This window comes from Eretmochelys imbricata, chromosome 18 (genome assembly GCF_965152235.1).
Source record: "Eretmochelys imbricata isolate rEreImb1 chromosome 18, rEreImb1.hap1, whole genome shotgun sequence".
Classification (NCBI taxonomy): Eukaryota; Metazoa; Chordata; order Testudines; family Cheloniidae; genus Eretmochelys; species Eretmochelys imbricata.
The window spans coordinates 17,997,033-18,021,833 of NC_135589.1; the positions used below are offsets into that span (position 1 = coordinate 17,997,033).

Below are 24,801 nucleotides of genomic sequence, written 5' to 3' on the forward strand. Positions count from 1 at the left end.
TTATTTGTTTGGGCAATACTTGGTGCTAGAATAAATAACACAGAAAAACACTGAAAACTACCAAGAATATTTCCATTTAAAAATCCAAAGCCCAAGATCATTTTCTCCCCTATGTTACAGACATTTGATGCATTAGCAGTGATTGAAGGCCTGTTTGATGTTAGTCAAAGAAGGGTAGTGCAATGCCAACACAGAAATTACAAAAACAACAAGGAGTCCGGTGGCACCTTAAAGACTAACAGATTTACTTGAGCATAAGCTTTCGTGGGTTAAAACCCCACTTCTTCAGATGCATGGAGTGAAAGTTACAGATGCAGACATAAATATACTGACACATGAAGAGAAGGGAGGTAACTCCCTTATATAGTATATTTATGTCTGCATCTGCAACTTTCACTCCATGCATCTGAAGAAGTGGGGTTTTAACCCACGAAAGCTTATGCTCAAGTAAATCTGTTAGTCTTTAAGGTGCCACCGGACTCCTTGTTGTTTTTGTGGATACAGACTAACATGGCTACCCCCTGATACTTGACACCATAGAAATTACAGAGCTTTCTAATGAAGACTTAATGAATATGCTCAGCTAGAGGGGTTCGGTGGCTTAGTTGCAAAGCACTGTCCTTTGCTCTCTTTACAATTGAAGTTTTAAGTGATAGTCTAAGCCTGAGTGCTACATGGCATATTACAGGCATGATTCTCTCCCTTACACTAGTTTTAGACCACCGTCACTCCATTAACTGCAGAGGAGTTATTCTGAAATCAGAACTTGAACCTGTATCTTAATTCCACATCTGGTTCCTATTTTTATAATGGGACCAAACCAAATACCCCAGAAATCTGAGCTGTTTGAAATCAGGGTCTAAACTATGTGTCTCAGGCCCATCTCTGCTTGAGAAGCAAAATCACACTGATTTATCGCAAAGATTCCATCACATCCTGGTCTAGTAAATGAACAACACATCCGTGTCAACCTGGCACACTGAGCAGCAGAACAGTAGAGGACGGAGGGTGGTCTAGTGGGCTGGCACTGGGAACTCTTGGACCTGATCCCAATTCTGATGCCGCCTTGTTGTGTGATCTGACAGGAAGGATGTCCCAATGGTTGGCAGGCTAGCCTGGGCTGTGGAACACCCAGGTCCAGTTTCTGCTCTGCCACAAATACCTTGTGTGACCATGGGCAAGTCATTTTGTCTCTCCGTGCCTCAGTTTCCCATGTATAAAATGGGGATATGGCACTGCCCTGCCTCACAGAGGTGGTGTGAGGATAAATACATTAAAGAGTGTGAGGCTCAGATACTACAGTGATGGGGGCCATATTCGTTCCTTATCTAGACTGGTCTGGGCACAGCATTTAAGCCCATTGTCCATCCACTATTTTGGTACGCCTCAGGTTGTGGGTGCCCAATTTGAGACATCTAGGTCTTGATTTGCAGAGAGGCCAAGAAACCACTGTTCCCACTGAAGGCAAAGAGAGTTGTGGATACTTAGCATCTCAGAAACATCACGCCCTATGTTGTCCTCAAACTGGACATGTAAAAAGCGAGTCTCTCAAAACTAGTGAAAACTTTTTAACATCTGTAAGGACTCATCTAAACAAGACAGTCGGGCTGATTTAACAAAATCAGGTTCACTATCTGCTTTCGTGGGCACTCTTATTTTAGTGTAAGAATGCCATATATCAATTTTGCTGAAGTCAATTCCTCACAGTCTTATGCTAATTCAGTATAAGTCATTCTGAAACTGAAATAAGAGTGTCCAAACAATTGGTACAACTTTCTTGTGTAGACAAAGGCTAAGTTTTAGAGCCCCTATCTGTCAAAGAGACAGGTTTACATACCTCATTAAAAATATTTTGATGTTAAATTAGTTAAATGTTAGTAAAGCACTTTGAGATACATAGGAGGAAGATGCTAGGATGTGCAAAGAGCATTTCAGATTTATAATGAGCAGTTTGTATGTTTCAAAACTGCATCACTAGCAATTGTATAATAACCCTGCCAGTGCTCAGTATGGAATTTGCCTGCTCCCAGAATCAGCCTGTTAAGGACAAAAAGTTTTGTATTGTCAATTCCTCTTTAAGAGACATGAGACATAAAAAAACCAAAGGGCTATAATGTGAAAAACGACTGTACATTTTTTAAAATTCTGATTGCTTTCAGACAGTTTTTATAATCTTGCAGTGACCATTAAGCACTAACCAATGCAAAACAAATCACCTGTTAATTATGATGAGAAGCCTTTATTCCTTTACCCCTCATGAAATCTAGGTGCCATGGGAGCTTTTATAAACAGAAAATAAAATATCACCATATGCTCCTTCCCTATGTTAAGATGCAAGATTTCAAAGCCAGCACATGGAAAGTTAGTTAACTCTACAATTATATTTCCATGCTTGAAAACCTTATGTATCTTAATGTAAATGGGATGCATGTAACTTTTTTAAATGACTTGATTTAAAAAAAAAATCAAGCTGCTCAAAAGTAATTTTTCAATGTCTGAAATTTACAAACTCAGGCCTGCAAGTCCACAGGTTCCACCTTGACTTCAGGGAGATCTCAGCACATGCAGGGCTTGCAGGATCAGGCCCTAAACCACAGATTCATTTATTAGTAGTATTTGTTTTACAGGAGCTCCTAGAAACCCTAACTGAGATTGCAACCTCACTAGGCTAGGCTGCATTTCACTTCCAGAAGAAGGATGCTCGACCAAGCTGGACACTGGTGTGAGAGGTCTGGAGTTAAAACCCACAGGAGTTTCCAGTCCCAGCTGAGAGGGCGTCCCTGAGCAGAGCACAGTTGAACATAGTTAGAATCAGAGCCTTTCTAAGGGGACTGGGCTAATCTATCTGTTCAGAAGCAGGATTGTTGGTTTCTTGGAGTCAGGTCAGGGATTGCTAAAGAAAGGTACTCCCTTGCTTACGTTATTTGGTGTCCACAATGAAAGCCGTATGGAAGGAATGGGCTCAGAGATTATGATGGATATGGGGTAGGGGTTGTGTTGTTCTTGGTGTACACAGATGCTGTAAAAATGAACCTGAAAGCACAGAAATGCTTTCTTTGCTTATCCTGGGTCTCCTGTGATGTTTCCTTTCTGCCACTGGACCTGTCAGATTGACTTTAGCCAAGTGAGTTAACTTTTTGTGTGCCTGTGTTTCCTCATCTATAAAATGGGGATAATGGGAGGTTGTGAGATTTAATCAGTGCTTATAAGGTGCTTTGAGATCCCCATGTAAAAGGTGGCCCATTTTGAATATAATGAAAACAACATGTATGTGGTGGTGTGAAAAACAAGAGTGGTAGGACTTTCTACACAGAGATGCAGGTGGAAGGGCATATTTCTTGTGTAATCTCTTTCTAAATGTTGACTCTCCCAACCAACTTAAAAATATTGCTGGCTCTACTTAGTTTTCTTCCTCTCTCTGTTCCTAAGCTGAGGTCTTCAAAACGGTTTTACAGAGGTATTTCTTGCCAATATTGGCAAGACTTCTGCTGTTGAGCTACTGCCATAGTTATTTATGTTATAGTTAGAAAGCTTTTTCATACTATGTAACCAATTTCTCTTGCTGCAGATTAAGCCATTTATTTTTTATCCTACCTTGAGTGGACAATATGGAGAACAAGTGACCACTATCCTCTTTATAACCGTTCTTAATGTATATTTTAAAACTATTATCCGGTCCCCCCCCTTAGTCTTCTTTTCTCAAGACTAAACATCTAGTGAAGCCACCTGTGCTGAGGCAAGACCAAGTATACCTAGACATCCCGGATAGGGGTTTGTCTAACCTATTCTTAAAAGTCTCCAATGACAGGGATTCTACAACCTCCCTTGGAAGCTTATTGCAGTGCTTAATTTCTGATTCTATGCCTTCTAAGAAAGTGAATTGTTTATACTCTGCATATGTACAATGCAGATGCACTCTAAAACCAGGTGAACTATGCTGAATAAATAACACTTCACAACTTATGGAGTGAAGTAAAAGGTGTGTATATATAGAAACAGGTAAATTCTTTTCACTCTGCAACTAATAAAGATTCCCCCCTACATACTGTTTTGGTGAAACTCCTAGGAAAGAATGTTGATTGAAATGAGTTACTTTGCTCTGTCCTGCACTGCAACAAGACATCTGTGGTGTTCATGCAGGGTATGTACATGATGTACTCAATCCTGCAATCAGACCCTTGTGCCATGTGGAGCCCAATTGATTTCAGTGGGGATCATGTTGGGCACAAGAGCCCACCTGCATGGGTTTGAATGTGGCTAATGTGTCCATTTGTGCCTTTGAAAATCTCCCCCTAAATCATTATTAACCAGAATAGGTTTCTCTAGTATGTAAACAGGTTAACTTTCCTCATCAGTAATCTGTGAAATGAAGCTTGGTCCCCAAAGATATCATTGGTATTCATAGCTCTTGGAACTTACTGATACATTAACCTGTTTTTTGACAGGAACAAATAAGTGTCATCTTAATGTAACTGTTAAACATTATTTGGTCTATTTTAATGTGGGTTAAATAACATTAGTATTCAATCCAGCAAACTGATTTGCAAAGAATTACCATGGTGATTTGTGGTTTTATATATCATCTTGCTAACTCATAGATGATATATGCCTGGCTCTATTTTATGCTACAATAGTCAAATACCAACTCTTTGCAGTATCTATCTTAGCTTATTGGTATTGGGCCCAATTCTGTTCCCAGTTAAGTCAATGGAAAATTTGCTATTGACTTCAGTGGGAGCAGGATATGTCCCCTTGCTATCATAGCATGGGTGGAAGGCTCAGACAATGAGTCCAGGCATGTATAGATCACTCCTTATTCATGCAACGCTTCCTGGGAGAACCCTTTCTTGTGACAAAACTTTATGCAAATATTCGCAATGCAGTGGGGATACTCACATGAGTAAATGTTTGCAGGGTCGAGCCGCAAATTCCATTAATCTTACTCAGCCAGGTAGTCCCTGAATGCTTTTCGGTAATGGAATTACTTGCTTTAGTACGGTGAGAGGGATGGATTTGACCGTTAGTAAGGAGCACAGATCAAAATGTGGCTCCTGCTGCTTGTTCTAGTGATGGGGCCTTGTTGCTAAAGGAGGAAGATATGGTCAATCAGTTTTCATTCTTAGCTGACACTTCATTTCAGACATTTGAAGACCAGGAGGTAGAACTTTGTAGTAGAACAAATGGCCAACTTGCTCCATTTGTCCCTTATTTAGATCTCACTCTGAACCCACTTTGTTCTAATCCCAACTAAATCTTCAAATCCTTGGGGAAATGACTAGTCCTAATCCATCTGAAGATTCTAAATCACATGACATGAGTATAGCAGGATGTGTACTCCTGCTCCATAGATGGAGACTGGCATGTAATCACTATGGTTACTACAAGGACCTTTTCCTAAGCAACTGTATTTACCTTAAAAAGAAAAGGAGTACTTGTGGCACCTTAGAGACTAACCAATTTATTTTAGCATGAGCTTTCGTGAGCTACAGCTCAAGTGAGCTGTAGCTCACGAAAGCTCATGCTAAAATAAATTGGTTAGTCTCTAAGGTGCCACAAGTACTCCTTTTCTTTTTGCGAATACAGACTAACACGGCTGTTACTCTGAAACCTGTATTTACCTTATGAGTTAAGATTCAGAAGGATGCCTTAAATCAAGTAGTAGTCTTTTTTCACCCACAAGGAAATCTTATCAGTCCCATTAAACACCCATTAGTGGCACAGTGCAAGTTAAAGAGAAACACCAGGGGAACCAAAGGAGAAGTGCACAAGAGCTGGGAGGATTAGAAGAGATGAGTTTCCTGGTGGTATACATTTATTTAGAAACCTTCCTGATTCTCGTGTCTTCACCACTACCATGATCACAAAGGAATGATGCTCTACATTTCTATGGTGCCTGTCTTCTGACTTTCTCAAAGCACTTCACAAACAGGTAAATTAGCTGACCCCTGGTACAGGTTAGTGAACCAAGGCATAGAGGGCCTGCTCCATCACCACTCAAGCCAATGGAAATCTCTCATTGAGTTGAATGGAGCTGAGTCAGGCCCAGATAAATCCTCAGACGTATCTCAGATCAATGGGAGTTAGGCATCTAAATACCTTTGAGCATCTGGGGCTAAATGCCTTACTCTGTTCTCATAGCAGTGCAACTCTGACTGCAGTGGGTTACTTACCACTCTGCCAGGTGATGCAGAGGAGAATGAGGCTCTGAGGGCCAGCTTTTTAAAGGCATTTAGGCACCTAACTCCCATTGATATTGAGAGGAGGTAGGCACCTAAATACCTTTAGAAACCTGGCCCTATGTGACTTGCCAAGGTCATATGGCAAGTCTTCACTCAGCTGGGACTAGAACACAGAAGTCCTGCCACCCAGTCCCCAGAGCTAACCATTTGAACACATTCTTTCGTTTTCCTTTTTTTCTGAACTTTCCACTTGATATGTAACAGTCTCTTATATGGAGAAAGCCAGACCTAAATGAATGTTAAACTGACTCTTAAGCTACCAAAATTAGTAGAGTACTTTAGCTGATTTAAGTGAATAAGCAAATGCATCTGAATATCCTAGCTGAGTTGCTTGCTAATGAATACATCAAACTGCATAGCTTAATAATTAAAAATTGTATAAAATGCCAGTTCATGATTTTCATGTTTATTTTTCTTCTTCTCATACCCATTGCAAAGGGGAGATGAAAACCTTGAATATAGCAACAAAATTTGTACTTCAAAATTACAAGAGTGGACACATACCTTATATCCGCTGATTCATCCCCTTCTCTTTAAAGCTGGGCAATGGGGGTCTGTGTTCATAAAGTGATGTTTTTCTTTCAAAGGAAAAGCCTCTTTATAAACAAGGAGCAAGTCCTTGGGGGGAAATAAAAATGATCACAGTCAAAGCTGGGGATGAGGGAGGGGAAAATGTCAGTGGTGGGGAGAGAGGAAAAGGGGGTGAAACTCCTTAGGTGTAGAGAAAAAAGGCTTGGGTCATGGTTACTGTGCTAGCTAAGTGCACCTCTGTCCGCTTTCTGGTCTCTGAGTGTTCCCCTCAGGGGTCAGGTCTCATGCTTTTTACTGATCCTGGGGTGAAACTCCACAATTCTTCCACTCTTAGATCAGGCCCAGGTCCCGGTATCCTGTGTATCAACAGTACTTATAACACAGGCACGGACTTTCCACTGTGCCGGGGGGTGTTTGACTCTGCCTAAGGCCCCACCCCCACTCCACCCCTTCCCTCAAGGCTCCACCCCCACCCTGCCTCTTCCCACCCCTGCTCCACCCCCACCCTGCCTCTTCCTGCCCCGTTCCACCCCCTCCCCCAAGCGTGCCATGTCCTCACTCCTCCCCCGCCCACCCTCCTGCATGCTGCCAAACAGCTGATTGCGGTGGGCTGGAGGCGTGGGAAGGGAGGGGGAAGCACTGATCGGTGGAGCCCACCATGGGGTAGGAGGCACTGGGGGAAGAGGGAGGTGCTGATGAGAGGGCTGTCAGTGGGTGCTTGGCACCCACCATTTTTTCCCCGTGGGTGCTCCAGCCCCGGAGCACCCATGGAGTCGGTGCCTCTGACTTACCCAGCAGGTCTAAGTCCCAGTACCTGCACTTCTTAAGGACAACAACAGCCATAGTGGGTCAGACCAACGGTCCATCTAGCCCAGTGTGCTGTCTTTCCACAGTGGCCAGTGCCAGATACTTCAGAGGGAATGAAGAGAAGAGGGCAATTATCAAGTGATCCATCCCCTGTCGTCCAGTCCCAGCTTCTGGCAGTCAGAAGTTTACGGACACCAGGAGCAAGGGGTTGTGTCCCTGACAATCTTGACTAATAGCCATTGATGGACCTATCCTCCATGAACTTCTCATTTTTTGAACCCAGTTAGACTTTTGGCCTTCACAACATCCCCTGGCAGCAGGTCCACAGGTTGACTGTGAGTTGTATGAAGAAGTACTTCCTTATGTTTGTTTAAAATCTGCTGCCTTTTAATTTCCTTGGGAGATCCCTGGTTCTTGTGTTATGTGAAGGGGTAAGTAACACTTTCCTATTCACACCATTCATGATTTTATAGACCTCTATCATATTCCCTGTTGTTCCTCTTTTTTCTAATCTGAACAGTCCCTGTCTTTTTAATCTCTCCTCATATGGAAGCTGTTTCATACCCCTAATAATTTTTATTGCTATTCTCTGTACTGTGTCCGATTCTAGTATATCTTTTTTGAGATGGGCCAACCAGAACTGCATGCAGTATTCAATGTGCGAGCGTACCATGGGTTTATATAGTGACATTATGATATTTCCTGTCTTATTACCTATCCTTTTCCAAATGGTTCCTGCATTCTGTTAGCTTTTTTGACTGCTGCTGTTGCACATTGAGCAGATGTTTTCAGAGAACTATCCATGACTCTGAGATCTTTCTTCAGTTGTAACAGCTAATTTAGATCCCATCATTTTGTATGTATACCTGGGATTATGTTTCCTATGTGCATTACTTTGCACTGGTTAACATGGAATTTAATCTGCCATTTTCTTACCCATCACCTAGTTTTGTGAGATCCCTTTGTAACTCTTTGCAGTCAGTTTTGGGCTTACCTATCTGGAGTAATTTTGTATTGTCTACCAACTTTGCCACTTCACTGTTTACCCCTTTTTCCACATCACTTACGAATATGTAAAACAGTACTAGTCCCAGTACAGATCCTTGGGGACCCCACTATTTACCTTTTTCCACTGTGAAAACTGACCATTTCCTCGTAAACTTTGTATTCTATCTTTTAACCACTTACTGATCCCTCTTCCCGTCAGGCATCTGTGAGCATTGTTGAATACAGTGAGCAGACAACCATCTTTACTGTTAAATATTAATAGTAGAAACAAAGCATTTAGAGAGAAACTATTTTAAAACAACAAGGAGTCCGGTGGCACCTTAAAGACTAACAGATTTATTTGAGCATAAGCTTTCGTGGGTAAAAACCAAAGTGGGGTTTTTACCCACAAAATCTTATACTCAAATAAATCTGTTAGTCTTTAAGGTGACACCGGACTCCTTGTTGTTTTTGTGGATACAGACTAACACGGCTACCCCCTGATATTTTTAAACAGTCTTTATGCATGTCCGTCTTACCCAAAGGCTTAGCAACCCCTGAGGGTAGCTGAGGCAGGCCTTGCTTCTTCAAATGCCGCAATGGGTGCCTGTGTGTGTTTGTGTGTCATAGAATAAAGGAAACGTCAGGCTGGAAGGGATGCTGAAAAGTCATCAGGTCCAGCCCCCTGTGCTGTGGCAGGGCCAAGTAAACCTAGACCATCCCTGAAAGATGTTCGTCCAACCTATTTTAAAAGCCTCCACTATTTTAATTGTATGGAGTATCTGGTCGCCATAGGGAGTGTCTACACTAGCACTTTACACCGCTGCAGCTTTCTCGCTCAGGGGTGTGAAAAAACACCCCCCTGAGCACTGCAAGTTTCAGCACTGTAAAGCGCCAGTGTAGACAGTGCTGGGAACTGTGTTCCTCGTGGAGGTGGGTTTTGTAGAGCACTGGGAGAGCTCTCTCCCAGCACTGTACCGTGACTACACAAGCCACGTTAAAACGCTGCCACGGCTGTGCTTTAACATTGCCAGCGTAGACAAGCCCTCAGTTCAGTCTGTTCTCCTGAGCTAGGGAAAGAATCACTTTTTAATCCAGTTAGTTCCTTTATCTTCTCAGATCCTGTAGCTTCTGGCTCTGCTAGCCAAAAACCCGTCCAATGGGCTCAGCAGAATAGAGAGCTAGTGACCTCAGAGCCAATGGCTCGTCCATTGTCCTGTAACAATCCTCAAGTATTTTCTGTTCTCTTGAGCCATTGTTTCACCTCTTGCTTGTTTTTATACCCCATTTCTGATTCAAATAAACCAATATAGTCAGACAGTAAATATCCCAGTAAACAAGTCACATACAGTATTTATAAATTATCACAGAGCAGCCCCACTTCCTTCACAGCTTGTTTTCACTGATGGTATGATTCACTACCATAAGTCACCATATGTTTTCATATATTCAAAGAGAAACCTTGGTTTGTTGTTTTCTGCCATGTGAAAAGTACTTCTTAATAATGATTTTAAATTGGTCAAATCAGTCCTTACATAGGCAAAATTCCTGTTGGCTTCAAATCTCTTTCAGTCCCACTGTACTGTGTATCATGGATACACCCAAACCTCTTTTTTGGGACTGTTCTTATCTTTAAAACGTCAGCCAGTCTACTGAAGCTGTAGCACATGCTGTGAAGGAATAAGTATTAGGATCATCTTCTCTCTCCTTTTTTTTTTTTTTTTTTACAGCAAGTCTAGCTGGCACAACAGCAATGGGTAAATGCATGAGCTGCTTGCACTTTATAGATATTTTGTGCACAAAAATACGAAGAAGAAATTGATGTGGGTGATCTGCAGAGGTGGGCTGGACTCATTTGGAAAAGTTGAAGTTCTATCAGCTCTGTATTTACCTGGCTTTCGTTGTGATAGTTAGCAAATGTGGTTATTGCTAGGTCACAACGAGACAACAGTGTACGTATAAAGAAGAAATAATGTGCTATAATGCAATAAAAGGGGAAATAATTATATACACACTCAGTAATTTCAGAAGCAATTGTTCTGTCCCAAGAATAAACATTATGTACAGATTCCTAAGCATCCACCAGAATAACTTCCTGGGATAAGTTAAGGAGGCACCTGGGTCTATCTATTCCTGTCCCATCTGTTATGCAGGACGTCAGACCAGATATCATAATGATTCCTTTTGGCCTTAAAATATATTAATCTTTTCATTGTTCACTCCCTAATTTCTTAGCTAAGTGTGCAAAGATACTTGCAGCAAATATTACAGGTAAGATGCCAAGTGACATTTTTCTTTATTCACTAATGTAGATTATTTTTTAAACACAGGATCCTTCCCATTTTGTCCCGGTATTAGTGTAAAATTCATATTTTAGTCAGTCGTCAACTGGATTCTCTGAATGGCTCATCCTAGAGGGTGGCGGGGGTGTTCTCAGAGGTTTCAGAGTATTATTCCTGCCACGGAGGACAGCAGATTCCATCTGTTCCGTACAGAGTCTAAAATAAACTATTTTTAGTTTCTTCTTCTGGATTTCCCTTAAGTACTTCTCAAAAGCAAATGAGTTTTACAATTTTTTAATAAAGAGATTTTTATGAAAGAGAGCTGTGCCTCCTGTGGTGACAGATATGTACCATTTCTGAGTGGTTTGGGGAGTTGGAATATTAATGAACATTCAGGGATAAATTTATGACCCTGATTGAGTCACATGCTTAAACATGCGATTAAGTTCTTGCATATAAACAGTCCTATTAAAGTCAAGGGGGTTGCTCCCATGCTTGCAGTTAGATGTGCTAAAGTACCTTTCTGACTCAGGCAGGGGAGCTGGAACAATTTTTATAATGGGGGTGCTGAGAGCCATTGAACCAAACTGAAAACCTTGTGTATAATGAAAACCACTTCAAGCCAGGGGTGTGGCAGTACACCCAGCACCTCTACTTCCAGCACCTATGGACTCAGGGCAGGAAGAAAACAACATCCCTGTGGGAATCTTCAGTTCACTTTAGACCAGATGGGACTGATACCATCCCAGGTGCTCATGGAAAAGAGAAAATACATGCAGCTTCTCCCTTTCCCAGTATAATTGTAGCCTCTTCTTTCACTGCTAAAGAGAGGGGGGTAAGGAAGGGCAAGGAGGACCTGGGACCAGGGGGCAGAGGGAAGCACCTTGCATCCTCTTAAAGAGGTAGCACAGCAGTCGCACTTAACTCCCTGCCCAGGAGTTCGGAGGTGCTGTGCATCTGACACCCAGTGCCTTCTGCGGAAATGCGGGTGGAACAGCCCTGCACCAGAGTAAGATATGATCATATATGCTTGGACCACTCCCTACTTCCCAGTACAAGACTATGGGTTAAAGCCACTATTTACCCCAAAGAAGCTCATTTTCTTCCCCCAATAAACTACTTTTTAGAAAGAACAGTGCTCAGTACCCTGTGAACAACATTAAAATGAAGGAAGCTATGATCTATGAACATCAGGTATTCAGCTGAACTTTTCCCCAAAGCAGTTCTCTGAGACCATCTTGCCACCTACTGGAACTATGTAAAGATACATTCCTATAGAAAGTCGTGCTTTTTAACTTCTACAGGCACCATGAAATAACTCAGAAGCCACTACATCCTGAAACCAGTACTCTGGATGTTGGTAGCATACAGCTAAAAAATGATTCTTTAACATGATATTTTATTAGGTACCACAGGGCAAATAAATGCCCATTGCTGCATTCTCTACCTACTCAAAGCTCTCCTGTCAGTATGTGTAGGGGGCAGGATACCCCCTGAATTTGAATGCACATCTGGATATAAAATATGTGTAATTGAGGGCTAGATTCTGATGAAACCTGTGTAAAGTCAAAGTAAATCCACTGAGTCAATGGGATTGGTTGGGGTGTATGTAATTTGGCACATAACTTGACCCCCCCATTTGCAGAGATTTCTCAGTCAAAATGCATGTCATCCTTTTAGGTAACAGGGTCCCAATCCAGCTCAGTGAGACTTTACAATGAACTTCAATGGAAGCTGGATCAGATTCCTGATTAGAATAATCTGAAAAATGTCTGAACTTCTTGGGTGTTTGTTATTCTAAGTTTTCTAGGACAGTTCCTTTCATTGGGTGGGTGTGGATAGTCCTCACCCTACTTATATAAGGAGTTCACACTCACAGCCACAAAGGTGTTTAGTCTCCAAACTTTGCTTTAGTGGCTAGCCCCAGTCCCCAAAAAAACCTGCTACCATCTCATACGAAAGGAGAGCTCCTTTAGTTCAAGGGGTTTGGGTTGCTGATGTTACTGCATTTGTATTCAATCACAGTTCACCCCCCAAGGAAGGGAATGCAGAATTGAAAGTCCCCAGTTTTGCTGTTGATGCTTGAGGCAGAATAGAACCAAACTTGCTCTCCTCTATTTGTACTGGATCTGATAGTAGCCACACTTCAACCAACTCAAATATTTTCAAGGAGTAATTTTTCCCCTTACGACAAACTGAACAGTCCACTTTAGAGTCTGCTCTCAAGTATGAAAAAAAGATAACACAAAGGTATTTTTCTCCCCAATGTTTTTTTAAATAATGCCTCAGCTTGAATACTTCCTTTCAATCTGGCACAAATTAAAATGGCTGAGTTAGAACCCTCTCAAAAATGGGGTTTATAATAGGGAGGGACATTCTCTGGTCCTTTACTTTAGCTCTAGTGAGTAGTGGTTTGATAACTGTCAGTTTATTAGGTTGAGGGTAAGTTAATGTCAGATAAAAATGCAATATTCTGCTAGCTGAAAAAAAAATTGAGCTCAGGAACATATTCAGGATTTACGGCTCTATGCCAACAGAAGTTGGTTGTGTTTCAAAAAAATATGCCAGAGACAATGATCTTACAATATGTTATGCTTGTAATGCAGTTACAACCTTGTGAGCTAATCCATAAAGGGAAAACTGACATCATCTCTAAAAAGTGCCATCTACTGACCTTTCTCCCCTGAAATGGAGAGCATCAAATTTAGAAATGAATACATTTTAAAAAAAATACTGTGATATTAAGAGACATTAAAACTTAGGACACTTTTGTTAAAATGATTAAGGGGTATTGAATGACCAGTGGAAAAAAACATAATGGAATATGTTCATTTTATGAACGTGTTGTTATAAGTGCTGTAAATGTACATAGAATTTTTTTTGTCTAAACTGTGCTGAAAAAAAGAACAAAAGCTCAGCCCTAATTAATTCACAGCACCTGTTGTTTAAGGAGCTTCTGTTGCTTTTCAGGTTTAATTATTTATTTCCATGCCATGTGAAGTAAGTATCATTATCTCAATTTTACAGACAGGGAAACTGAGACAGAGAGATTTAAGGGCCAGTTTTGAAACCATGACTCTTACTTAAGTGGGACTACTTGTGCAAGTAAGTACTACTCAACAGGAATAATGGTTGCTAACTCAAGCTCTTTGAGGATTGCAAAGTGAATAAGTGGCAACATCAGAAACAAAACTTTGGAGTCTTGACTCATAGTTTCCTACTCTAATGACTAGACTACAAAAACAGTAGAAAAAACCCCATATCTCCCTTCCAGTGATATCAGTAGTATTTTATTTGTACTGCTGTAGCACCTAGAAACTCTAGTAAGAGATCAGGGCCCCATTGTGCTAGGTGCTATACAAACATATCAAAAAAACTATCTATTCTCCAGAAGGGTGCATAATTTACATATAGGATGAGAATCAACGGGTGGATGAAACTGACTGGAGGGAGAGCACAAAGTAACAATAAGATTAAAATCAGCATGACAAGCAGCAGTCACACAGGTCACATATACTAGTGCTTAACATGTATGCAATACTTTTCATCTTCAAAGTGCAAATTATGACGCCTCCAGTGGAAGAGTAAGGAACAGAACCCAGTAGTTCTAATACCTAATCTCATGCTCTGGGTATTAACCACATTGCCTCACTGCCTAGAAACAGAAGGATGGAGAGATCAAAAGAATCTATGCATAACCTATAATGAAAAATCACTGAGTTGAGCCAATGGGCAGGTCAGCCATCGATGTCTCTTTTGATACACTTTGGAGGCTCTGTAGGACAGGGACTCCCTGCAGCTTGTTTTTGAAGCTGTTCAGGCAAAAGTATTTTATTTACTTGTTTCAGGTTTTTATCAGGGTTAGCTCTTTGGAGTTATTCTTAATATTGTTTGTTTAGTTATTTCCTTTGTATCTTCATTTTGTTTGTTTTGATTGCTTTTTTCCTCTTGTATGGGTTTATTTAGATAATCTTTGGATTGTGTCTGTTTTCTTAGTGAAATACCTAGCTGAAACAAAAACAATTGTTGTAACATATTATCAGTATCCAATCTATTGGTTTGTCAGTTATGCTCAGATACATTTGATCCTGTCATCATGTATCTTACCCTTTAAAAGGTTGCAAACCTCCTGAGGTAGTAGAGATGTTCTTTTAGTTGAAACTGGAAAATCTCTCACTTGGGAACCTAGATTCTGATCCCACTGTGAGATTTCTCTTTGTAAATGAGTTTATTAATTGGCTTGCAACAGATGCCTTTTACTGAGGGATGTGGAGACCTCTACTGTTCTAAGAGAGCCTTGAAAATGATTACATAACAATATTAAGTAATATTTTTGCTTTTAAAAATATATATTTAAAGTATTTGTTAAAGGCCTAAAATTAAGAATGAAAACACTTATACTAAAGAGTGGAATACACTGGGCATGATCTACCATTGACATCACTGACTTACCATCTTTTACTGAGGATGCTACAGAAACAGGATTGTTTTTATGCTACCCTGATTCGGTGGAGTTGGATCCTATGCCCCACGCGATTATGACCACACTACTCCCACAGTGTGTTCCAGCTGAGAATGTCAAAGCCCTTTGGAAACACAAATGGGTTAAGCTTCCACTTCCAATTGTAGCGTACTTTAGAGAGGGGTAAATCGGGGCACAGAGGTTAAGGGATATGCCTAAGGTCAATTGGTGGTAGCAAGGGGAATAGAACCCAGGAGCCCTTGCAGCCAGGACTCACTTCCGCTTGACCCACCTACAACCAGGACTCAGGAATCCAGACACCAAGCCCCGTACCCCCATCTCCTCAGCCCCCCGGTGGGAACCCTGCCACCCCACCTCGGCAGATTAGTGTCCCTCCCTCTCCCCGCTGGCTGCAGGTGCTCTCCTTGCCCCCTCCTATGTTATGACTGGTTGCCTCGCCTCAGCTCGCCAGGTAACGGGTGCCGATCTCTGATTGGCCAGGCCTGGGCGGTATCCCTCTGGGGATTGGTTTCAGGTGGGCGGCGCTTGCGATTGGTCGGCAGGTAGGGTGGGAGGCGCTCCATTGGCTGCTGCGGCCGCTAACCTGCTAGCTTGGGCCGCCATGTTCGGAGGAGTCGCGGCGGCGCTGGGGCCGCTGCAGGCGCCGGGCGGGGGTCGCCGCTGAGCCGGGCGCGGGGTGGGAAGGGAAGTCGGGGGCCGGGCCCTGGGTCGCCGCCTCAGGAGGGGGGCCGAAGGCGCGGGGAGGGGGGAACCGCGTCCGACCCCAACTTCCTGCCGGGACTTCGGGCAACTTCTAGCCCGGGGGCGGGAGAAGCCGGGGCGGGGCTAGGCTGAGGGGCTAGCGGCGGGGGGCGGGCGCGGGCCGCACTCCTGGGGGGGACCCACTTCAGCTGGCGCTGCAGCAGGTAGGAGATAGCGCCCCCCTCACCGCCCCTGTGCTGGGGGGCGTAGCTCGTTCCGCTCGGCTGGGACCCCAGACCTAGAGCCGAGCTGGGGCACCCCCGCGTGGGCAAGGAGCCTGCGGGGACTAAGCCAGCCCCCTCCCTCCCCCCACACGCCGGCCGTGACCCAGCGCGGAACGCTCTCCGGGGGGCAGGCCCCCCAGCGGGGGAGCGCCTCCGCTCCGCCGTGGGGCAGGGAGACTGTGCCCGGCTCCTCAGTGCAGAGACCACAACGCCCCGAGTTGGGACTCGGAGCCTAGGACCAGCAACACCTGCCAAGCGGCTAGTGGGACCCAGCCTGTAGAGGGGTGGCCGTGCTTTCTCTGAACCAGAGCCACCTGGGGAGGAATGACCCCAATACTCAAAAGACTGACAAACCCTGTCGGTTGTGTGGTTCTCCCCCCCCCCCCCCCAGCTGTTACAACCCTGCTTCAGTATATACTGGGGGGGGCTTCAGATTATTAAACAGGTTCATAACTAGGCCTTCCCACCCTGTAAAGGGAGGCCAGCCTGCAGCTGGAACCTTCTCCTTAGAGACCTAGTTAACATTGGTCTGGGATACAGCAGTGTTTCTTCCCTATGGGAAAGTGGAAAAACTTCTGTGTGGCATGAAAACTGTGGGACTAGAAGAAGGAGGAGTAAACAACTTTTCTGTAAATAAAGTGTTCCTTCCTTTCCCCAGTCTCTTAAAAAGAGCTTTTCTTGCAATACTTTTGGCCAGAAGTGGAAATATGCGAAGTTTTATTTGGAAACTTTGAAAAAAAATTTGTTCTTGAGGCCTTCAGATCCTAGTTTTGTCATCTGAGGGGACAGATTAATATTCTGACAGTTGGAAATTTATCTTGTCTTAAACTTAATTTTACAAAATTATTCAGGTTAACAGGCCCTATTATTTTTTGACATTACTGTTTTCTTTAATGCTTATCCCTCTGCTTGTTAAGTGCTTTTAAAAGCTTTTATAAAATTTAAAACGAGAGCACGACAAAAGTAATTAAAAGCTGACATATTTTTGCAGGACCAGAGCCTTATGGCAGTTAGTAGTCTCATTGATTTCGATGGTATATTGTGGGTAAAGTTAGTAACGTGTTTTAGTCATTGTAAGATCTAGCACCACATCTGTACTTTAATGTGTTCCAGTTTTTCTGTGTGTTTGTTAAACTCTCTATTTTTTCTTGTGTGTGCAGGTGGACCGGATATCATTGGAAAAAAGAACCTGTAAATTTCACTTACTACTTCACTGGAATTTGGCATAACATTAGTGATTGCTTGTATCCTCCAAACTGGTCAAATCTTTATGCCCAGAACGTATTTGTCATTTACACTTCTGTATTAGTACCATGCCTAGCAGAATGGGATCGAAAATGAATCTGAACAGAGACTTCATCAGAGTAAAAGCTCATTATAATGGGTAAGTCATACAGTCCTTTCAGTGCTGCTTTGTGTGGTTTGTCACTTCAGTTCGCAGCGAACAATAGTCCATGAACTCATTTAGTAATGCAGTACCCAAAGAGTTGATGGTTCCAATGGATACTAACAAATCATTCTGTGTCAAAACAATGTTTGTAAATTTACTTGGATGTTAAAATGTTCATTTTTTAAAATCCCTGAATCTTTATAAACTAGTGAGAGATGCGTCTGCCTTATTTTTGGTTGGCTTGTTTTTGGTTTCTAATCAAATCTGTTTTTGAAACAGAAATATTGATGTATTTGCTGATCCAGTTTGAAGATTAATAAAACAATGTAGTCTGTTAAACCCAGGCACAGCTAATATATTTTAATTGGTTTTCCTTAGGCCCCAGTCCTTCAATGAGTTCTGCATTGGCAGATTTCCATTGAAGTTAGTGGGGCTGTGCTTGAGTGCTTGTGTCCACCTGCATAGTTCTCATTGAAAGTTTGGGGATGTACACTGTAAGCTCTTTGGGGCAGAAATTGTCTGGGCTTCTACAAAACCTATCACAAAAGGGTCCTGTTACTAGTTAACACCTTTGGGTGCTACTGTAATGCAGATAATTTATAGCTGGTGTTATACTTTCATAATTAGTGGTATCAGTTCTGTGGTTAAAATTATAGACTGTGTTGGCAACTGCCATTGTTTGGCTTATTGATTTCCACCACCACCATCTTAATGAAAGCTCAAAAGGATTGTCTGTCAGAGAAATATTTAGGAAGGTGTGGGAAATAAGTGTTTGTGTTTTGTTATTTATTTTATTTATTACACAAATTATTAGTAAATCCAGTAAGAATATTTACCTGTTATTTAAAATTTGGTTATTTAAAATGAACTTAAAAATCCAATTTACCTTTCACTATTGATGTTGTTGGCCCATGTTGAGTGAAATGCAAACATCAGAGTTGCAGTTATACCTATTAGGTTCACTTTGGTTTATACTCACTTTCCTAGCAACTTCACCAGCAGGTTGCTTTTGTTGTTTGGCCTCTAACATTGTAGGGAAATTTTTTTTTTTAAATTTAAAAAAAAAATCATGAGAGCATTTCTATCTAGTTTTGAATCCTGCTCCCTCCCTTTTTACTAAATATAAATTAGCTTAAAAGCAATTGACAGTGACTTTTTAAACTTAGACTTGAGTTTTGGCCTTTTTCCTTGTAAGCTAAAAATATATTGATCCCCAGTGTATTCATTGTCTGTCAGTAATTTGGTGTGTAGTGTGGATATATATATATTTTTTCAGTAAGAAACTTTGTTTAGTAACAGTTGGAAAGAAGAGGACAAAACCAGGATGAAGAACTTAGTCTTTACAGACTGTGAAAGGGAGTAATGAGGAAAAGTCAACATGGATTTGCCAAGGGCAAGTCATGCCTGACTAATCTAATTGCCTTCTATGACAAGATAACTGGCTCTGTGGATGAAGGGAAAGCAGTGGACGTGTTCCTTGACTTTAGCAAAGCTTTAGACATGGTCTCCCACAGTATTCTTGCCAGCAAGTTAAAGAAGTATGGGCTGGATGAATGGACTATAAGGTGGATAGAAAGTTGGCTAGATTGTCGGGCTCAAAGGGTAGTGATCAATGGCTCCATGTCTAGTTGGCAGCCAGTATCAAGTGGAGTGCCCCATGGGTCGGTCCTGGGGCCGGTTTTGTTCAATATCTTCATAAATGATCTGGAGGATGGTATGGATTGCACCCTCAGCAAGTTTGGAGATGACACTAAACTGGGAGGAGAGGTAAACGTGCTGGAGGGTAGGGATAGGATACAGAGGGCCCTAGACAAATTGGAGGATTGGGCCAAAAGAAATCTGATGAGGTTCAACAAAGACAAGTGCAGAGTCCTGCACTTAGGACGGAAGAATCCCATGCACCGCTACAGACTAGGGACCGAGCAGATAGGCAGCAGTTCTGCAGAAAAGGACCTAGGGGTTACAGTGGACGAGAAGCTGGATATGAGTCAGCAGTGTGTCCTTGTTGCCAAGAAGGCCAATGGCATTTTGGGATGTATAAGTAGGGCGATTGCCAGCAGATCAAGGGACGTGATCGTTCCCCTCTATTCGACATTGGTGAGGCCTCATCTGGAGTACTGTGTCCAGTTTTGAGCCCCACACTACAAGAAGGATGTGGAAAAATTGGAGAGAGTCCAGCAGAGGGCAACAAAAATGATTAGGGGACTGGAACACATGAGTTATGAGGAGAGGCTGAGGGAGCTGGGGATGTTTAGTCTACAGAAGAGAAGAATGAGGGGGGATTTGATAGCTGCTTTCAACTTCCTGAAAGGTGGTTTCAAAGAGGATGGCTCTAGACTGTTCTCAGTGGTAGCAGGTGACAGAACAAGGAGTAATGGTCTCAAGTTGCAGTGGGGGAGATTTAGGTTGGATATTAGGAAAAACTTTTTCACTAGGAGGGTGGTGAAACACTGGAATGCGTTACCTAGGGAGGTGGTGGAATCTCCTTCCTTAGAAGTTTTGAAGGTCAGGCTTGACAAAGCCCTGGCTGGGATGATTTAATTGGGGATCGGTCCTGCTTTGAGCAGGGGGTTGGACTAGATGACCGCCTGAGGTCCCTTCCAACCTTGGTATTCTATGATTCTAATCGTATATTACTTTGCTAAGGCTATGGGTACCCTGCACGGCTGTAAGCCCTCTAATGTAGCTGCTCTAAGCTGAGGGGGGAGAGGTCTCCTGTCAGCTTCATTACTCCAGCCCCTGAGAGCAGCAGTAGCTGTGTAGGCAGGAGAAGGTCTCCCACTGACACAGTGCTGTCCACACTGGCACTTAAATCAGTGTCTAATTGGCTAATTCACACCCCTGAGCAACATAATTTGTGTCAAATTAAGCTATAGTGTATCCATAGCCTCATGCTCTGTTCTGATGTGAGTAGGATTGGCAAATAATGCCTTGAAAACAAAATGACTGGGTCCATGGATATATAGGGAAAATTTTTGCTCCTGCAGTGAAATGTGGCATAATATTGTGGTTAGGGCGGGGGGACTGGAAGATAGCTCCTTGATTGTAAAACTAGCCATACCATTAACTTTCATTCTAACCACGAGCCAGTCACTTAATCTCTGTGTGTCAGTTTATCCATCTGTAAAATGGAAATCCACCAGAACCTTTCTAATTCACACTTCATTATAGATGTGATAATTTGCGCACAAAAATATGTCCTCAAATATTTATTGAGGCCTTATTTATAGTGAGGATTCTTGTTAAGACTACCTTTCAAAATGTATTGCAGGACATTGCATTACATTTATATAGCTATTATATGTTTAATAGATTTGTTTTTACTATATTAGATGTGTAAGTGAATACATGTGAAAATAAATGAGCACAGCATATTTTGTGGTGTATTATTACTGCTGTTATCGTGTTACTCTTGCTCAGTAATTTGTGAAATTTTGATCATCAGCAGTGATTAGTGCTAATTAGCAAGGTTTTACTACCTGACAGGGCTGTTTGGGAGATTTAATGAGTACTTGTAAACAGCTTTGAGATCTTTGGATGAAAGGCTTGCACAATACAAGTGCTGTTAAGTGTGCCTAGTTTCAGTTCAGTAGAGATCTTTATCCTAAATTTATAAGACAATGTCAGTCTGGGTTTATGATGAAAGGATGTTCTCAACTTAATTATAGTAGCACTAGAGTGGTACTACATGTTTGAGATGTGCAAGCTGCTCTGAAACTGTAGTCCACAAATGTTATATCCAGTGTATATATGCACAACATTCAAACCTAATAAGTGTTTCCAGAATATAAAAACGTGTAATTCTCCAAATGTTTGCAAGGGGATATAGGAATAAAGAATGGTAGGAGAGCTACTTGGTTCTATGAGGGGAAAAGAACAGTGGATGGAAAGAGGAATTAGCATAACCAATTTGAGACTGCTTGCTGGCACAGGAAGGAAGGTCTAGGGGTGTGCAGGTATATGTATAGGCTTTGTTCAGGAATGAAGCAGACCTTTGAATATTTGAAATTTGTGATAACATTTGATTCATTACTAGAATTCACTGGAAGGAATGTGAATATCGTAAAAGTATTGAACATTCTTTGTACTTCCTGCAACAAGTATTCTGTAATTTTCATGAGTCATGCAGATTGTATTTGTAGATAAAAATGGTTTTTTCTCCAATAATTCATTCAGAACCTCTGCAGCATTCTAGCCATCGTTGTTTAATGCTCTTTTCAGTTGGAGAAGAGCAAAGCATCTGTCCCACTTAAAGTAGGGGTCCCAGAATTACTGAATTTTGTCTTTGCTTTGTTGACACAAAGTTCTATGTTAAATAACAGGTTTATATAAAACAGTTTATGGGCTAAAGCATAACTTGAAGTGTTTCAGTATCTGTTCTGGATTCCTGCTTCCATATATGCAGATGTAGTAAAACATACTCTTTCAGAATTAGTATCTAGAGTTATTCAGTTAACTGCTAAATAATTTACAGTTCCAGTTGATAGAACAATATACCTTTCTGAAATTCGCAAAAAGAAAAGGAGTCCTTGTGGCACCTTAGAGACTAACCAATTTATTTGAGCATGAGCTTTCGTGAGCTACAGCTCACTTCATCAGATGCATACCGTGGAAACTGCAGCAGACTTTATATATACACAGAGAATATGAAACAATACCTCCTCCCACCCCAGGGAGGAGGTTAGGCCTAACCTGATGCTCACTTTAGATAAGCTATTACCAGCAGGACAGTGGGGTGGGAGGAGGTATTGTTTCATATTCTCTGTGTATATATAAAGTCTGCTGCAGTTTCCACGGTATGCATCTGATGAAGTGAGCTGTAGCTCACGAAAGCTCATGCTCAAATAAATTGGTTAGTCTCTAAGGTGCCACAAGGACTCCTTTTCTTTTTGCGAATACAGACTAACACGGCTGTTACTCTGAAACCTTTCTGAAATTGTGATTAAACAAATAACCTGTTTAAGTAAGGACAAGGAAGCTGCAAAAATCATGAATGTTGTGATTGTGTCTCCATGGAGTCTCAGGAGCTATGGCATTTGTATTTCTTTGGTATACCAGAGTTCCTTATGTAACAGAAATGACCAGCATATGGAAACGGAAGTATAGAGCAAATTTGTGTAATTTCTCATTTCATTTTTAAAAACATTTTGTTGTCTAGATTATGTATAATCCTCTGAAATCGTCTGCATTAAATCCTGTTGACTACAAAGGAACTATCTGACTCTGGTTAGCTGTGCCCTAGCCAGCATGATTCTAACCTTTGCAATGCCTCATCCCAGGAATGCGAGAAATGCTCTTAATACAAGTACGTGCCCAACATTGGCCCCTTATGCCGTTTGATGGAGTCTGACTTCTTAAGTCTGACTGGGGAAATGTGCATATCTAGTGGGATTCTTAAGTAAAGTTTAGCAACAAATAGTCTTCGTTCAGCTGCGCTCTGACCAGCTGATGTAGTTGTTGGCATTCAGATTTAATGTAGTAGCTCTCAAAAGGATATGTATAATTGACAGTAATTATTTGGATAAATCCTATATGCAATTGCATCAGAAATAGATGCTGCTTGAGCAAAATACAGTAGAATTTTTCTGATCTGTACTTCTCTAATTAGTACAAAGAATGGCAGTCCACCTCCCACTTAAAAGCTTTAATAATTTAAGGAAAAAGAACAGGAGTACTTGTGGTACCTTAGAGACTAACATTTATTAGAACGTAAGCTTTTGTGAGCTACAGCTCACTTCATCGGATATATAGAATGGAACACACACACGTTAGAAAAAAGAAAAGGAGTACTTGTGGCACCTTAGAGACTATCCAATTCATTTGAGCATAAGCTTTTGTGAGCTACAGCTCACTTCATCAGATGCATAAAAGTGGAAAATGCAGTGAGGTTGTTTTTATATACACAGATCATGGAAAAAATGGGTGTTTATCACTTCAAAAGGTTTTCTCGCCCCCCCCCCCCCCACCCCACTCTCCTGCTGGAAATAGCTTATCTAAAGTGATCACTCTCCTTACAATGTGTATGATAATCAAGGTGGGCCATTTCCAGCACAAATCCAGGGTTTAACAAGAACGTCTGAGGAAAAAACAAGGGGAAATAGGTTACCTTGCATAATGACTTAACCACTTAGCCAGTCTCTCGCTGGAGTCTGTTTTTGTAGTTTTTCTGTTGTAATACTGCAGCTTTCATGTCTGTAATCGCGTGACCAGAGAGATTGAAGTGTTTTCCGACTGGGTTATGAATGTTATAATTCTTGATATCTGATTTGTGTCCGTTTATTCTTTTACGTAGAGACTGTCCAGTTTGACCAATGTATATGGCAGAGGAGCATTGCTTGCAGTTAGAAGTTACCATACAAACTGTGAGAGGCTAATTAGTTAAGGTGAGCTATTATCAGCAGGAGGAAAAAAAACTGGATAATATCTACAAAAGATGGCCCATTTAAACAGTTAACAAGAAGGTGTGAGGATACTTAAGGAAATAGATTCAATGTGTAATGACCTAGCCACTCAGTCTCTATTCAAAGCCAAGTTAATGGTATCTAGTTTGCATATTAATTCAAGCTCAGCAGTTTCTTGCTGGAGTCTGTTTTTGAAGCTTTTCTGTTGCAAAATTGCCACCCTTCAACCTCTGTGGCCACTCAGTAAAAGATTTAAGTGGTCTCCTACCGGTTTTTGAATATTATGATTTCCGATGTCAGATTTGTTCATTTACTCTTTTGCATAGAGACGGTCCAGTTTGCCCAATGTACATGGCAGAGGGGCATTGCTGGCACATGATGGCATATATCACATTGGTAGATGTGCAGGTGAACAAGCCCCTGATGGCGTGGCTAATGTGATTAGGTCCTATGATGGTGTCACTTGAATAAATATGTGGACGGAGTTGGCATCGGGCTTTGTTGCAAGGAGAGGTTCCTGGGTTAGTGTGTTTGTTGTGTGGTTGCTGGTGAGCATTTGCTTCAGGTTCGGGCTGTCTAAGCGAGGACTGGTCTGTCACAGATCTTGATTATCACTACAAAAGTTTTTTTTTCTCCTGTTGATAATAGCTCATCTTAACTAATTAGCCTCTCACAATTTGTATGGTAACTTCCAGTGTGTGTGTGTATACACATAC

The 24,801-nt window shown here is 41.8% G+C and overlaps 1 protein-coding gene across 3 annotated transcripts in view; it reads left to right on the top strand.

The window, feature by feature from the left end:
* The first annotated feature begins 15,986 nt into the window (after positions 1 to 15,986).
* The window catches only part of PRKCZ (protein kinase C zeta), a 159,536-nt gene continuing 150,721 nt past the window's right edge, over positions 15,987 to 24,801 (top strand). Inside the window, exons 1-2 of one of the 3 annotated variants that reach the window (XM_077837445.1) lie at positions 15,987 to 16,005; positions 17,455 to 17,678. In XM_077837445.1, coding sequence (XP_077693571.1) covers positions 17,608 to 17,678 — 71 coding nt within the window. In that variant the 5' untranslated portion in view covers positions 15,987 to 16,005; positions 17,455 to 17,607. The other 2 variants (XM_077837444.1, XM_077837447.1) reach the window with 2 other exon arrangements.